General features: G+C 48.5%; 1 protein-coding gene across 4 annotated transcripts in view; it reads right to left on the reverse strand.

Annotated features, from left to right (window-relative positions):
- LOC139049684 (transcriptional activator Myb-like) overlaps nucleotides 1-17487 on the reverse strand; it is a 343827-nt gene that overhangs the window by 234606 nt on the left and 91734 nt on the right. For all 4 annotated transcript variants that reach the window (XM_070525392.1, XM_070525393.1, XM_070525391.1 and 1 more), the window contains exon 4: nucleotides 12147-12275. In XM_070525392.1, coding sequence (XP_070381493.1) covers nucleotides 12147-12275 — 129 coding nt within the window. The remainder of the gene's footprint in view (nucleotides 1-12146; nucleotides 12276-17487) is intronic.

The following is a 17487-nucleotide window of genomic DNA, read 5'->3' on the forward strand; positions in this document are numbered from 1 at the left end:
TCGCTTCCAGCGGAGCACCACCCACCTCGGATGCGGCAACCATAGCCAGTGGTGCAGCACCCATTGGACCCTCCGGATGGAGCGAGGCTGGCCCAGGCAGCACCCGGCGTTGCCACACCCAACCCGTCAACACCGGTGCCCAGGCAGAGTACTCGACGGCGGAGGCCACCGTACCGTTACTCCCCTGGGTAGCAGGCACCGTCAACCCAGCTAGGGTGCAGGCAGAGCCTCATAGTGTGAACATGGATGTTTGTTTTTCATTTAACAAACTGGGTGTAAGGGGGTGTAGCAAGTATGTGACGCCCCCTCGGGAATAATCTTGGTTCGCCCACCAAGCTCGGAGGCCTGCTAAAGCTCGGCAGGCAACATTGCTCACCACACCACAATAAACACCGACGAGCACGGCTGCTCGCCGGGTCAGTCATCATTCGACACCACCATGCTGCGGAGCGTCCGTCTAATGGAGGGGGCCACAAGAGCTCCCTTGTTCACGACCCGAGGTGGATCGTGACAATACACTGTCGTTGCGGCTATTTCCTGACTCAAGCGATAGGCAACGCTGACATCTCGAATGTTTCTTTCGTTACGCTTCGACTCATTCGAAACGAGAAGCGATCTCAAAAACACCACAAGGTTATCCATAATACTCTGTTGTCGAAGCGGCCTGAGACTAAGCAAAAGCCGTTTACACACTCATTTGATGCGAACAAAGTGCATTTTACAAAAGCAATGCCGAATTCAATTCGAAGCGGGCAGCCGGGACCACCGCCATGTTGGTGGCTAATTCCTTCCCATAATTCCTAATGCGACAATCCTGCATTTACATGCTCCACGAGAGTCGACTCCCACCCACAAATCTAACCTCGCCTGGCGCATTAATGCGATGAGTCTTCCTAGTACATTATGGCTGTTTACATGAATGCGATGCCCTAGAAATGCGATGCGATGCGCCATTGTCGCATTCATGTAAATGCGGCTTATTGCACAGTCATGAGAAACAGCCAGAATTTTTTATTTTTTTCATGTTTGTTTACTCTTATGAAATAAGGAGCCCCTTCGTGGATAGTTTAGGTAATGTTTACAGTGGCGCCACATTTCTTTCTTGGCTGTCATATGTGCACCTTGAAAGAAGTGGAGCCGAGACTGCTGCAGCCTGGCTCTCGTCATTCCCCTTCTGCCGCAGGTGGCGCTACAGCTGGTGCAGCACTGCATTAGCCATTGTCACACACCCTTCGGTCCTTGTCATGCAAAATACCGACGCTTACAGGGGTGTGGGCACACTTCTGCAGCGCGTACAGGGCTTTACTTCTAAGGGGAACACTGCTCCTGCCGGCCCAGTTCTGTTGTAGAGCCAACCTGGTGGCTGTTGTGCCTCGGCAGCAGCTCGGCTGGCTGATCTAAAGGCACGCAGTGTTTGCAGGTGATCTAGGCAGTACAAGTTTTGGGCGAATCTGGTCCCCATGTCGGTGTCATACAGTTCCATCTTGTAGTACAGTCGAACCCGACTATATCGAACAATTTCTGGACACGATGTAGTTACAATAGAAAAGTTTAGTGCTTCCGGTATTCCAGCAAGTGCGGGTGGCTTCCTGGATGAGCAGGGGTGGTGGCCCCCTGGTGGTGGCGCCAACTGGGGGTGCAAAACTGAACCACACAAACACAGAACCAAGTACTATATTCCGCTTAGCTGCTGGTGTAAACTCTCGAGAGCAGCGTAATCATGTTCACAATTACGCCGCTGCCATAAATTTGCACCAGCAGCGAAGCAGAATATAGTAGGTTACTGCAATTTTAGCACTACGTCTGGCTACACCACCAGACAGCTGCGCTACTCCAACCGCTCATGTACGGCAATCCGCCCAAACCACCCCCGCTTGCCAGAATAGCGGACAAGCTAAAAGTAAATATTGAGTATGTATAGCAAGAATTACGCTTACATCAAACAAAAATAGCAGCAACTCCCAATATATCAAACGTGAAGTGGTGCAAAAGCGTCCCAATAAGTTGGCTTTCCCTCACGGTAGCGAGAAAACCAGGTAGCACGGCTTCATCCAACCGCTCTCCCTACCGTGACCACGCTGCCTCGGGCGAGCCGTCAACACCCCCTGCAGCTAATGATCCTGGCCCGCCCGCAGCGCTTGCTCAGACAGCCGATCTAAGGCTCTTGTGCCCTCGTCGTGCAAGACAGCAAAAGTGCGAGTTGTCTTGCTGCATTTATGGTTTATAGCGTTTGCACCTTCTGGGCTTTCTCCCACAGTGTTGCCTTGATGAAGCGGCAGAGTGCGGTGAGAAGTCTGATGTCCCTGCAGCATGCAAGATTCCAAGGAGCACTCTAAGCACAATCTTGAAGAATAAGGGGGAGATTAGGGCTAAAGCGGCCAAACTCGCGGCCCGGTGGCCGTCGTGCCCCATGCGTATGCACAGCCGGGTACAAGTGGTTAATTCGAAATTGCTTCAGCCTTGCCAGCTTCCGTTTGCTCGGTGATGACTGTAAATCCTGATGAATGCGATGCAGCCGTTGCTGGTGTTGTAAAGTTTGGAGCGAGCAGTCAGAATTTCCGGAAGCTGTTGACGAATCAATGGTGGACGAGTTTGTGAGTGCAAATAATGGTGTCGCGACCACGAGAGAGCCCGAAAACGAAGACTACATTGCAGACATCGTACCGAGCACAAGTGAAAGCGAGCACAATGAGGCAAGCAACGATAGTCCTTCGCCTACATCCTCTGAAGTGATTGGTGCGCTCGCACTAGTCCGGCACTTCTGTGCAAATGCGGGAGGTTGCTGCCTCAGCTGCTCAGACTCCTTAGACAACGCGAAGTAGTGCGCGAGTTGCAGGCAGCGAAATTGCCCAAGCAGAGGAAAATGCAGCAACTAAGCTAGTTTCTCAATAATGCGATTTTATAGATGGTATGCATTTTTATGACATCCAATTATTTAGCAAGTTTATATCGAATTATGCTCTTTATCAAAATAATGGGAGTTTTTTTGCAAGTTCGATACAGCCGGGTTCGACTGTACAACCGCAGATAAGGTGCAGCTCGTCGGACCACTAAGAGAAGCAGGTACACATGGTGGACGTGGTCTGAAGTTCCTGGTGAATACTGGAGTACTCCGGTCCATTACTAAGGCAAAGTGGCAATCCTTGTCCACCTGTAGCTTTTGCTCAATCTGCTTCAACTGAACAGACGATTAAAGCATGACATCCAAGGCTGTCTTGATTCTTCGTCCCACGAGCAACTCACACGGCGCACAGCCTGTTACTTCATCAGGCGTTGAGCTGTAGTGGAACAGTGCCCTGGCCACTTGTGTCCTGCAATCACCCGCTGTGCTTTTTTTCAGCTTAGCTATACAGTCGCCGACCGTTTATTCGGACCTCACGGGGACTGCGGAAATGTCCGAATAAACAGGTGTCCGAAAAAGCAGATGAAGAAAAAAAAATGAAATCCTTTATTTTCACGCACTTATTCGGGCTCGGCAGTAGGCTTGAAGAAATCATGAGTGCGCCATTGCACTCCGTTCCGTTTACGCGCAATCAAATAAGCCTGAATCTCTGAGAGGGTCGTACGGTCACTATAGGCGGCTGAAAGCACAGTCACTGCTTGTGCACGCTCCGCATGCGACGGCAGCGTAGCACATGGTGCGTCATCTTTCGACTCGGAGTCATCTTTCGGCGGTGCAGCAGAAACCTGACGAATGATCTCGCCGTCGTCGAGTTCTGCGCATGTCAGTACAGCAGTGTCAGCACCTGTGAAACTGTCAAATGAGACGGTGTCCGGAATCGCAGTGCAACCACTGCGCAGGTCTCAGCAGAACATTTTTCGCGTCAGTAGGGAGCAAATCAGAAGGCCTCCCGGCACCCGCTTGCCGGCATTCCCCAGCGCAGTCTGCGTGGGCACTGTCGGCGCCATTAGACTCTTGACGCGATGTTTCCGTACGCCGCGTTGGATCACCAAAACCTCGACACAGCACACAAAGCAAACACTACCGTGCCCACACCAGTCGCACAAACGAAAAACGTGGCCTGCTCGCAGCGTCGTGCGCGAAAGAAACAAATCAGCTGCTGGATTGTCTTGACATGGCTTACTAAGCTGAAACTGGAACTGCTGTACGGCCACTCTATCGAACCAGGCAGAAACGATGATGATGAGCAGGGATTTCCAGTAGCGCCACTTTGTGGGGCAGCAAGGAGGCTCCGTTCAAAATAAAAATGGCGTTCCACAAGTCGTCAGAGTCGGTGCATGATACCCTCGATCGAGTTGGCTCAAGGAGTGTCCGAACAATCAGACGAGAGGTTGCAGGGTGTCCGAACTTTCAGCAGTTGTTATACATTATGGTCTATGGGGAGAATGGCGGTGCCACGAAGCTGACCGAATAATCGGGCATGTCCGAATTTTTGGAGTCTGGAAAATCGGTCAGCGACTGTAATAATCTGTACTACCTGCACTGCAGCACGGTTGGAAACAGCGTGATATGGAAGCACCAGCATGCAACAGATGCCATTCGAAATCAGCGTACTGGCTGCTGGTGAATGTTGCCGGAAACAATGACGTGCAGCAGACCATGTTGAGAAAAGATGGTCCTGAACACAGAGATCGTAGCCTCAGCAGATTGTGACGGAAGTGAGTGAACTTCTACACAGTTGGGAAACGCATCCACCATCACGAGGAAATAGTGCAGTGTGAATGGACTTACAAAATCAACACAGATCCTGGACCAGGACTTGTCAGGAAATGGCCATGGCAACCTGGCAAACAAGGCAGCTCTGCAGCACCTGGTTCATCATGTCATAGTCGATTCCAGGCCACCAAACATGGGACCTAGCAATCATTGATTTCTCAATTCCATGGTGGCCAGCGTGCAAAAGCTTAAGTACTTGGAATTGCAGAGACTTGGAACTTACGACACAGGTTTCCCACAAGAGGCGTTTCAAACGTTGCGTCATGCTTCAGGGAGCACGATACACACAGCGGGATTCATAGTATATATCCAATAAATAAGTTAATAATAGCATTACTATACCGAGCGATTTCGGTTTCAGTTTCTGGGCTCCGGGGGATGCTACGCCGTCACAGAGGAGGAAACGCAACATGGCTTGGTCACGTGGACCACAAAAAATAGTGACGTAAAACTATGCTGTGTCGTCTGCTCGCGCATACGCGTGCTCTGCCAGCAGAGGTCAACAACTGGCGATTCGAAGTGCATGTCGCAATTATTAAAATTATTGCAAAGAGCGGCAACAACAGTAAGAAAATATTGCGGCTTGTGAGAGTCGGTGATTCATTCCGAAGCGCCGTAAGCTTTAGCTTTGAAGTGAACCAGAAAAGGCCTAGGGACGATGTCGGCGGCGCCGAACGATCAGAGGCGGTGAAGCTGCCGTCGGTGCCACAGTGACCACTCCTCGGTCGCTGATTGGCCACTTCGCCGTATGGCTGCCGCACACATGGGTCCTGGGCCCGTACTCTCTGCGGCAAGGAAATCTCGCCGTTCGCAAGCAAGACCACCGTCGCACGGGGGCCCGCCAACGGCAAACGGCGTGCGGCTAGTTTCCGTGCCGGTAACGTGGATGGGCCCTCACATTGAGAAAGGCCAAGCGAACGAGAGACCGCTCCGAGCTGCCGAACTATGCGACTATACGAGGAGAGAAGCGGACAACACGAACGCCGCATATCCTGGTCCCTTTCGGAGTCGGCCGGTTAGTGTTACATTCAAACGTGTAAAGGCCCGTCCACACGGCAACTCGCCGCATGCAGTTTGCCGTTCGCGGACCGCCATGCGGCGTTCGTGTTGTCCACTTCTCTCCTCTTGTGTCCGTGTCTGGATGTCTTACCCCTTCTTTGCATTAAGAAAGGATTTCTATATGCCTGTTGTTCGGTCATATTGGAGGCAATGCTCGGTCGCTCGGCTCAGCAGGCTCCGTAATCGGCATTTCATCGCTACTCATCATACGTCACGTTTTTGCGCTAGTGTGCTATGACGTCAATATTTTCGTTCCTCCTCTGTGACGTAGTAACTGCCGCGCTAGCAATGGGTCTCGACTACGAGAAAGAGTTTTTAATGACTTTTTGGAGCTGAACTAAAATTATTTTGAAATGTTTGCAGCGTCCAATACCTCGTTCTGGGTGTCCTTGCATACGGAAGCAGCCTATAACATGCTTTCTATAGCCTCAAAATTTGGTGTCCCAACCCCTTTAAGGGCTCAAACTGCCGCACGCACATTCGAAAACGCTCTGAAGGCCTGTCGGTACATGTATTAGGCATATCAAAGGTCTTACTGTGACGATAGATTCCGGGTGCACATGTGTATAATTAAGGGGGGACGCGGCAATTGAAGTGGTCAAAATTGTCAAAATTTTCGATTTTCCGATTTATTTTTTTTCGCAATCCTCGGACCTTCTTTTACCTAGTGGTGAAAAATCATAACAATATACGCGGTAGAAATCGAGAAAACAGCATTTTCCTAGAGCGCCGTTATCGAAAATTGCGAAAAAAATCGGGCCTCGGAAGGTGCCGTTGCACCGCGGATAGCTCGGCTATCTGATGACGCAGCGCCGCCATCTTGGCATCATCGTAAAGAGGAGAGATCGGAGCTCAAGATAGCCGCAGCGCCGTATTTCTTCCCTGAAAAATAACGCCAGCAAACGCGAGCGAAAAAAAAGAGAAGCGGCATCGTGATTGGGCGCAGTAGTCACGTGGGGAACATGGAGCGCTCCTATTGGCTGTTGTTCATTTGAATTGCCCGCGAAACACACTCGCGCGCATTGGCGCAGTAGCGCCTTGCGCGTTCCGTTCATTGTGTTTGCCCATCGTGGCAGCCAAACTACCCTAACGTGCGTGTTCCGTGATGAGCCCCAAAGGAGCGAAGTTCCGAACGGCCCACGCGTACGGAAAACGACGAAAGGCGTGGAACAGAAGGCGAAAACTACCCGCAGAAGCGGATGCCGCTGCCCGCGTCGACTAGGTGCGACCGGCGCACGCGGGTGATCGGGAAAGCGCGTCTGCGTGCAGTGCTGACGACGCGACCGCGTGCCGTGACCGTGGGCTGTGTTGACGACGCGACCGGGCGCGGTGGCGATAACGCGACCGTGGGCTGTGGTGACAACGCGCCCGCGTGCGATGGTGAACGCGCACCCGCGCGTGGTCGTGACGGCAATGTGACATCGGCGAGAGCAGACGTCAGGTCAAATATTCAGCTGCGGATTTCAGCTCCAGTTCTCACGAATGAAGAGATTGCGAAACGAGCGGTGACAAGAGCGGATGTTTTGAATGCGCTGTCATCTACCTCTGCAACAAAGAGGAAATTTCAGCTTTTGAAAGAATGAGAGTGTGCCGACGACGTGGTTCCCGAGTCATCATTTGCGGCGGGCTGCTAAAAAGGATGCACGACGTATCAAAAAGGCAACGAAGGCACATGAAACTGCTGTAAAGAAGCGAAAAATTATCTCAAAATGTAAAGGAAATGTGTCCTCACTGTCAAAGGACTACATTCCAGGCGGGTTTTAGGTGCCCAAAGTAAATATTTTTATGTTTCCAGCAAATAAAACTTTGGGCCCTGTTTTCTCAGCTTTCACTTTTTGTGCAGTTGCTTTCAGTAATCCCAGTGCAATTTCACAACGAATAAAGACAGAATCATTCTGTCTTTTGCACTTAGATCGTGAAACATTGATGAGTGCACTAAAGCTGTCCATTTTCATCTGCACCTCATTAAAAAATTTATAACAAGTTTTTTGCAAAGGTCATTAGTAAGACAACATGCAGAGAAAAGTTCAAAAGATTTTATGCTTATTTCGGCATTTAAAAAATAAACCAATAGCTTTATTGCACATAATGGGCTTTTTTGAACATGCTGGTATGAAAATCTTGACAAACTTATGTGTAATTAATTAATTAATTTGGGGCATGACCATTAGAGGATGTCAAGTGTTCTAACTCAGGAACTATAGTAGATAGCTCAAAACTGATTTCAGTTATGATATCAGCATAAGAAATCATACCTACATGCCAAATTTCGTCAATTTTCTCCCATAAATAAAAAAAAAATTTTTATTGCCACGTCCCCCCTTAAGGAATACATACTACGTCCCGTGGCAACAGCCCCTTCCCATGCTTGTTATGCTTCACTGCAATACTTTTACTTATGCTTCACCCAATAACATTTCTGTAAAGAGGGAAAGCTGACTTTCGGGAACCAGCATTATGCAACGCACCATGCTTTCCAAGCTTCTAAGCCAATCGCGAAGACCACAAAGGCGGAGTCGGTGCCATTGCTGACAGCAGCGAATTACCAACGACAGCAACGATAGGTAGCGAGGCATTGGAAGTGGTAAGGGAATACATCTACTTAGGACAGGTAGTGACTGCGTATCCAGATCATGAGACAGAAATAATCAGAAAAATAAGCATGGGCTGGGGTGCGTTTTGCAGGCATTCTCAGATCATGAACAGCAGGTTGCCATTATCCCTCGAGAGAAAAGTATATAATAGCTGTGTCTTACCAGTACTCACGTACGGGGCAGAAACCTGGAGGCTTACGAAAAGGGTTCTACTTAAATTGAGGACAACGCAACGAGCTATGGAAAGAAGAATGATGGGTGTATCGTTGAGGGATAAGAAAAGAGCAGATTGGGTGAAGGAACAAACGCGAGTTAGTGACATCTTAGTTGAAATCAAGAAAAAGAAATGGGCATGGGCAGGACATGTAATGAGGAGGGAAGATAACCGATGGTCATTAAGGGTTACGGACTGGATTCCAAGGGAAGGGAAGCGTAGCACGGGGGTGGCAGAAAGTTAGGTGGGCGGATAGATTAAGTTTGAAGGGACGACATGGCCACAATTAGTACATGACCGGGGTTGTTGGAGAAGTATGGGAGAGGCCTTTGCCCTGTAGTGGGCGTAACCAGACCGATGATGATGATGATGGTGATGATGATGATGATGATGACGACGACGTAAATATACGGCCCCGCGAACGAACTCCAAAATGGTCGATGACGTATATTCATGGCGCCGTCTGTATATTTAAAAGATGCGCCAATTTCCCAACTTTTTCTTTTCTGTCATGTGCTGCCACTATGTGGGAATACAGGAATTTTTTTTTCACTCCTCCCTCACTCAATCGTTCAATGCTCACAGGGGTGCGCATAGGGAGGATGCCGCCGCGCATGCATTACCGAAGCTTTCCTTCTTTTTTTTTTCTTTTCTCGCGAAAACTAATTGCCTCTGGTTGGCGATAAGATGAAGGGTAGCGGACATTTGTCAGACGTTTTGCTTTTTTATTGGGCACACAAGCACACAGTTTTCTTGAGTGCACACACCTGCGCAGTTCGATTACACTATGGATGTACACATTAGTGTAAGAGCAGGAACATTTGAGCCTTGCGAAATCTTCTCGTGTGCGCATTTTCAAAGCCTTCAACTTTAAAAATGCATAAAATTTTCAATTCTTACAAGTTTATTTCCTTTTTTTATTGTTGTTATCCATGAATGAAGAGTACATATATTCCTTGATCTTGGCTAGTAGCGCAAAGTGAACACTGACACAGAAAGGAACAGACAGGACGAGCGCTACTTCGCGCTACTAGCCAAGATCATGTTACCGTACCAACTCGGCCAACTGTCTATCCTTTTACATATATTCCAATGCAAAATATTTTTTTCTCACTTTACAGTCACCCTAGAAAAACTACGGTAAATCTTTTTAGAAATAACTTCCTAAGAAGAATTGGAATCTGCAATAAAAAAAAATCGACCCTGAGCGGTAGCATCTGGCGAAAAAAAATCCACCCTCAAAGGGTGAAGATCTGGGCTTGTTTTATGACCATGTCGCACTTCACTGGCAGAAACCGATCACGCATTTCGGAGACGTAAGCCGCAAGATTGGCCTAAAGCTCCGGAAAGCATCCAGACTTCGGCCCATGGGAAATTCACTTGCCATCACAGGTGAAAATTTTGCTTCGCTGCAGTCACCACTCTTGCACCACCCATTCAGAAACATCGAACTTGCGGCCCAATGCACGGTGATTTGTTTCTTCGGCGTAAATGATGGCAGCCCATTTGAACGCCCCTGTGAATGAGCGCCGAATGTTTAGTGGACCTGGAGCACTCATGACGACTGAGGAAGCACGGAAGTAGCACGTAGCTGGCAAGTAGAGTCAAACACGTCAAAGTTAGAGAAAGAGAAACATGTGAGCGGTGTCTGCTCTTCCATGAACTATCGATACTCCCCATGTACTCCCTACAAGCGCCGCCGTTCTGGGGATGCCGCCACGAATGAAACAGCAGCACTTCCATCAGCTATCGACACCCCCCCATGAGTATTGTGTGCACTGTAAAACTCTCTAAAAAATATTAAGAAACACTTCCGGAAAGCGAACAAGCGCGTGGGATAGCGAAAACTACGAGTAGTGCCATAGAGCAAACATAAAATTGTAACTACGTTGTAGCTCCCCTGATATCTCATTGGTCTCGCTTTTTGGGTGGTGCCATATTTTGGTTTCAATTGCAAGTCCCCCCCCCTTCAAATTTTCAAATTTAAAAAGAGAGGTCGACTTACAATTGTGTAAATACGGTAGCTGCTTGGTGCATACTATTGTTTAGCGTGTAGCTGCACTATGTTCCTATCAGATGAGTACTATATGATGTTTAACTGCAGCAATCTATCAATGGTGGGCAAACAAAAGAAGCCTAGGTTCAGCGTCAATGTTTTAAGCTATTAGGAGAGGGCCACAAATTAACACATTCACACACGAAGGATAGAAGACGTGCACCACTAACAAGAGTTTGATTAGGCCTTAAAAAATTGTCTACGTGCTGTGCAATATACTCGAAGACATGTGCAAAATCACAGCACCACAGGTGAAAACAAAAAGTAAACAGATTATGGTTTTGTGGTTTCTTCTCGTTCCAACTAGAACGAGAAGAAAGTGGTTTAACCAAGGGGCCCTATTTTTATTAATCATATCATGAGAAGCCAACAAACAAAGACGCCAAGGACAACAGAGGCGAAATTGCTTGTACTTACTGATTGATTTAAAGAAATGATAAATTAATGGTAATGAAAGTGGATGAAAAAACAGCTAGCCACAGGTGGGAAGGATCCCACGTCTTCACATTTCTCGTACGATTCTCTAACCAAATGAGCTGGACTGGTTAGAGCACCAGCGATTTTTATTGATCATATCATGCTCTAACCAATTGAGCTCAGGTGGTTTGAGCATAATATGATTAATAAAAAGTAGGGCCCCTCAGTTTCTTCTTCTTTCTGATCGTTTATTACATAACGAGGGTCTCGAATCCGGCAACACTGATGCCTTCAGGTAGCATGTGTGGATTTAATGGCCAGTTGCCTTAATTCAAAAAGATTACATACTCATGATGCCTGCGGCAGAAAGGATGCTCCACATCCGCCGCCAAGGTTTGCGAGTGGTGCCGCTGGCTAACACTCCCAAGGTTAATGAGGGTAGCTACAGGGGCTTGTTGGTACAGCACATCTTATTTTATTGTAGCGCAAGCTGCACAAGAACAACAGAAAGGCACATCTGACACACACGGCGCTGTGTGTCAGATGTGCCTTTCTGTTGTCCTTGTTCAGCTTGCACTACAACAAAATGATATATCCCAAGGTTAGTTGTAGTAGTAAAACATAAATACCCAAGAAAGTGGATGGGGAAGCTACGTCGAAGTAGCTCGACTGGTTAGAGCATCGCACGCGTAATGAGAAGACGTGGGATCGTTCCCCACCTGCGGCAAGTTGTTTTTTCATCCACTTTCATCGCCATTATTTTCTCATTTCCATAATAAAGAAATTTTCTCATTTTTCTTATTCCTAATATTTTCTCATTTCCTTAAGTAAGTACAAGTAATTTCCTCTATGTTGTCCGTGGCGTCTTTGTTTGTTGGCTTCTCACGATAAGTTCCAACAAAGTGCTTTCTTACTGGTACAAGGCTACATCACCGTTTTCCTAAATGCTTCCTAAATATTTCTAATAATTCTCCTTCAATGCTGATAGCCATCGCCAACTTGACCAATATTAAGATCACAACAACTACCGATGCCAATAAGCCGAGGCTTCGCTCCCTACTTACTAGTCGATCTCAGTGTCTCATCAACCGTGCAGTTCCAGGGAGAAACCCTCGCCCCCAGACTCACCGCCCAGGCAGCAGCTTCGCAATCTTGGCCCACTGGTTTCCCCAAAGTTGGTGATACTCGAGAATGGTGCACTCCTCCTCCTCGGTCCAGGCACTCTTCTTGATGGCTGGGTTCAGGTGGTTGTGCCACCTACACAGCATATGTGGCACATTGTTGTCAGAGCCAGCGAACATGTTTGTCTCTGCACATTATGCCAACACTGTCACCACAAGAGCAACAGAACCGCCCTTAAAGTGCAGTTGTCAATACCTCTGCAAACAAATTGAATGGTTCTCAAGCTACAACATAATCTCGATGATAGGTCACGCAAAATGGTCATAGCTCCCACAACACGCAAGCACATTCATTCAACCAGCAGAATTTGCATGGCATTTCTGGGGGCACGTGGCAAATCTCGAATGTGTGCAAATAACCGACCAATCCGACAAAAGATAGATGCATGCACACTCAATAGATTAAATAAGGCTACCCACACTCCAGCGAGACACATGCCTACGCACTTTACTTGATGATGGCAATCAATGGGGTTTTATGGTGCAAAGGCCAGGCAGTGTTGATACCGTGGGTGCATGGCTAGAAATGGTCTGAGGCACAACACGAACAAGCACAGAGCTGCAACTGATTTTTTTTTTTCCAATGCTTCGCTTTATATACCCTCAGGCATGCGCACAAGAACAAACAAATGAGTTTACACGAGATTAATGCCAGGCTTCATCACATCCTAGCACCAAGAAAACTAAACTCATTCTTGTTTTCCTATAGCCTCTGCTAGCTGCCCTACCACAGTATCTCTGCTTTTCCGTAACATGCATGTGTTTATCAGCAAAGGTTCACACGTGCACGCAGTCCAGTGTTACGGCAAATGCAAGCGTGTCCCATTGATCATGAGCTTCCTCACACGCAGTGAGAGAGGTTCTCTCGATGTGGGTCGATCATTAAAAAGTATGGCACATCATTGACAATTTTGTAGCAAGGATGTTCAGGATTTGAATGTACAGTTGGCGTCACCCTCGTGTACAGCGTGGGAACAGCGACTTCCGGGCGCTCAGCAGGCAATGTCTAATGCTAGTTGCAGGGCCCGAAGTCTAACAATAGCTGCTGTGCACATGCGGGCACAGCAACTTCCGTTAGATGTCGCTGGTTGGCTCCTCGGCACCCCAGAGGCCACCGTTCCTGCACTCTACACAAGGGTGACGCCCACTGTACTTTCAGAATACATAAGTCAAGCTGGAATATGACCTCTGTAGACAGAGTGACCACTCGTTTGACTGTACTTAAAAGCTTTCTACAGGACTTGTCCTGAAGCCACCAGTCACAATGCGGATGACTAAATGGTGAACAAGGTCCAAGATATTTTTATGCACTTGGTCTTGCAGAATTAAATTACGAGAACCATAATCAAGGCATGAGCAGACAAGTTCTAAAAGCACCTCCAATAACTACCCCATGTTGTGCGTGACAGAAGTTTTAAAAGGTTCATCATCTTCAGGCATTTTGCCTTCAGCAGGGAGCAGGGGAGGGACTGCCCAAAGTCACTTTGGAGCATTTTTGGAGCAAGCAAAATTGCATTTTGGAGTAGCTTGCGCCAACTAAATTGCAGATTCAAGCAATCTGGAGCAGGCCAACCTGAATTCTGGTAGAATAATGGAATATGCAATATAGCAGTGCACTTCGAAACCACAACAAAACAGAATAAACCAACATGAGCGCTGTACAGTCGAACCCACTTATAAAGATACCGGTTTTAACAATATATTGGGAAGCTGCTGCACCGTCGACTTTTGTATGTTTTCCATGGTGAAATAACCCGCTTACTACAATGCCCCGATGCTGCATTATCGGTTATAACGATAAAGTTTGGCTACTGGGTGTCCAACCGAAAGGTAGTGAAATGCGAAATCTTTGAAAAGAAGTAAAGAAAACGAGAAATTTGAGCCACTGCACAATGGGTCGCTGCTGCAACAGCCGCCACGCGCTCATTTTCTAGCCATCTACGCGCGCCTCTCTCTTGTTGCCCTTGCGAACACGAATGGGCTATGTGTACAGCTCGGCTGCGCCCACAGCTCTATGCCACCTCACCCTCAGAAACACCAATAGACGGCGCCAACTGCGCTGCTCGCAGGTTGCTCACATGTTGCTCGCTGGCTCCTCATTTAGTGAAGTTCTGCAAACAGCTTAATCATTCGCGTTGGTCTTCGTTGTTTGTGTCGAAATCGTTCCTGACCACACGGTTTCTCACCGCCGAAATGGAAGATGGTTGATCCGCCCGCTGATCATCAGAAATGCACGACGATGCCAATGAAAAGAAAGCGCATGGCTGGAGATTTGGAAGCCAAGTGCTTCTAACCGCTGAGGTGATCGGTGCGACCGTGGTTGCAACAGATAGCGACAGCAGCAATGACGTGATAGGGCAGGCTGCCCGATGAGGCTATCGTAGTGAACGTGCTTGCATCAGATAGCGACGGCAGCGATGAGGCAGGAGGGCAGACTGCCTCACCATTGCCCTCAAAGGAGGCGCAGCAGATGATTGTGTTTCTTCAGGGCTTCGTTTTCGCGAGGAACCTTCAGCTGCACTACGTAGAGCACCTGGACACCTTAGAGAAGAAAGCCTTGTGCATGGAGCTCCTGGACGCCTTGCAGAAGGATGTTGGCAAGCTTTGCCTAGAGCATGCAAGGCTGACAGACATACGGGTTTCTCATGCAAGCCAGTGGGAAGTACATGGCTAGATGCTTGTGGCGTTCTCGTCTCAGCGTTTCTTCAGGATTCCTCAAGCTGACAGGCTGCCGCAGCAGCTTTCTCGGAATTTTTAAAAGGCCCCTTTTGGGGCCACCAATGTGATGCCTCGGCGGTGCTTGCCTATCACTTGCCACCCATGACCTTTCTTTGCAGTTGTTATAGCAGTGCCATTCTTTAACGCCGACAGCCGCAGCTTGTTACACACGATCGCAGCACCCAGGAAGCAGTTAAACGAGTGAACACATTCAGCAGCTGGATGAAGGAAGGTGGTGGGGAGGGGCACTGGCCTCCCCACCATTGTAGTTTTCTTACAACAGCTCTGCCATCCCCCTATTTTGATTTTCTCCTGCCGCCCGGTTATAACAATTATCCGTTAAACAATGGAATTTTTGTGGCAGCTGAATATTGTTACCGTATTTACACGATTGTAAGTCGACCCCTTTTTTTTTAATTTGAAAGTCTGAAGTTGGGTAGTCGACTTACAATCGAAACCAAAACATGGCCCCGCCAAAAAAAGCGATACCAACTGGAGCTACAACGTAGTTACAATTTTATGTTTGCTCTATGGCCCTACCCGCATCTTTTCGCTATCCCGCGTGTTTGTTCGCTTTTCGGAACGGTTTTTCAACATTTTTGAGTCTTAGAGTACATGCAACACTCATGGGGGAGTGTTGATAGTTGATGGAAGCGCCGCTGTTCTCATTTGCGGCAGCACCCTCAGAACGGCGGTGCTTGCGGGGAGTATCGGTAGTTCCCGGAAGAGCAGACACCGCTTGCGAGTTTCTCTATTTAAAGGCATTGGTTTGACGCGTTCCACTTGACTGCCGGCTACGTGCTACTTCTATGCCTCCCCAGTTGTCATGAGTGCTCCAGGCCCACTAATCGTTCAGCACTCGTTCACAGCAGCGTTCAGGAGGGCTGCCATCCTTTACGCCGAAGAAACAAATCACTGCGCAGCGGGCCACAATTTCGATGTTTCTAAACGGGTGGTGCGAGAGTGGCAACTGCAGCGAAGCGAAATTTTCACCTGTGTGACGGCAAGTGAGAAATTTCCCACGTGCCGAAGTATGGATGCTTTCCGGAGCTGTAGACTAATCTTGCAGCGTACGTCGCTGAAATGCGTGATCAGTCCCTGCCAGTGAAGTGCGACGTGGTCATGAAATAAGCCCGGACCTCCGCCTTAATTTTAAGGTTCTGCTCCGCCGTGAGTGCAACGAGTGGCTGGCGGCAGAAGGCTGCGAAATTACGCCAACCGGACCTGTCAAAAGAGCCTCCCTGATGGCTGCGTGTGCTTGGGTGCATTTGGCGTGGGCAGCTGTTCTGCAAGATGTCCTGGTGCGGTTGTATGCGAAATTTGAAATTTCGCTGGACCACGACACGCTGTGGGACCGCAGCAACGATGACAATGGCAGCACTAGTGAAGACGAGTAGTCCAGTGACCATGTCAGCGACTAATAAATTTTTGCTATCGAATGCGCCCGCGGGTATGCTCTCTCTCTCTCTCTTTTTTTTTTTTTCCCCGGTCAAGCGATGTGGGGGGGTCGACTTACATTCGAGTCGACTTACAATCGTGTAAATACGGTACAAGTACAGTACTGAAACTGCCTTAAACCATGCCTTAAGTTGAATTTTGAAGCAGATGGCACCGATAGTGCAAGCATGTAGTACATGCGAATTTTGGTAATACAGTCGCCGACTGATTTTCCGGACTCCGAAAATTCGGACATGCTCGATTATTCGGTCTGCTTCGCGACACCGCCATTTTCTCCATACACTATAATGTATAACGACTTCCGAAAGTTCGGACACCTTACAACCTCTCATCTGATTTTTCAGACACTCCTTGAGCCAACTCAATCGAGAGCATCATGCACCGACTCTGACCAGTGCATGGTTCGACTTGCTGAATGCCATTTTTGTTTTGAACAGAGCCTCCTTGCTGCCCCATGAAGTGGCGCTACTGCAAATCCCCACTCATCATCATCCTTTTTGCCTGGTTCGATAGAGTGGTTCTACAGCAGTTCCGTTTTCAGCTTAGTAAGCCATGTCAAGACAATCTAGCAGCCGATTTGTTTCTTCCCGCACGATGCTGCGAGTAGGCCACGTTTTCCGTCTGTGCGACTGGTGTCGGCGTGGTGGTGTTTGCTTTGTGTGCTGTGTCGAGGTTCCGGTGATCCAACGTGGCATACAGAAACAGCACGTCAAGTGTCTAATGGCGCCGACAGTGCCCGTGCAGACTGCACTGGGGAATGCCGGCAAGCGGGTGCCGGGAGGCCTAAGATTTGTCGCCTCCCGATGTGCTCCCCACCGACTCGGAAAATGTTCTGCTGAGACTTGCACAGTGGTTGCCTTGCGATTCCGGACACCGTCTCGTTTGGCAGTTTCACAGGTGCTGACACTGCTGTACTGACATGCGCATAACTCGATGAAGGCGAGATCATTCGTCAGGTTTCTGCTACACCGCCGGACGATGACCGAGTTGGAAGATGACGCACCATGTGCTACGCTGCCGTTGCATGGGAGCATGTAGAAGCAGTGATTGTGCTTTCAGCCGCCTATAGTGACCGTACGACCCTATCCGAGATTCAGGCTTATCTGATTGCG

The sequence above is a fragment of the Dermacentor albipictus genome, chromosome 9, assembly GCF_038994185.2.
Source record: "Dermacentor albipictus isolate Rhodes 1998 colony chromosome 9, USDA_Dalb.pri_finalv2, whole genome shotgun sequence".
In the NCBI taxonomy this organism is placed as follows: Eukaryota; Metazoa; Arthropoda; class Arachnida; order Ixodida; family Ixodidae; genus Dermacentor; species Dermacentor albipictus.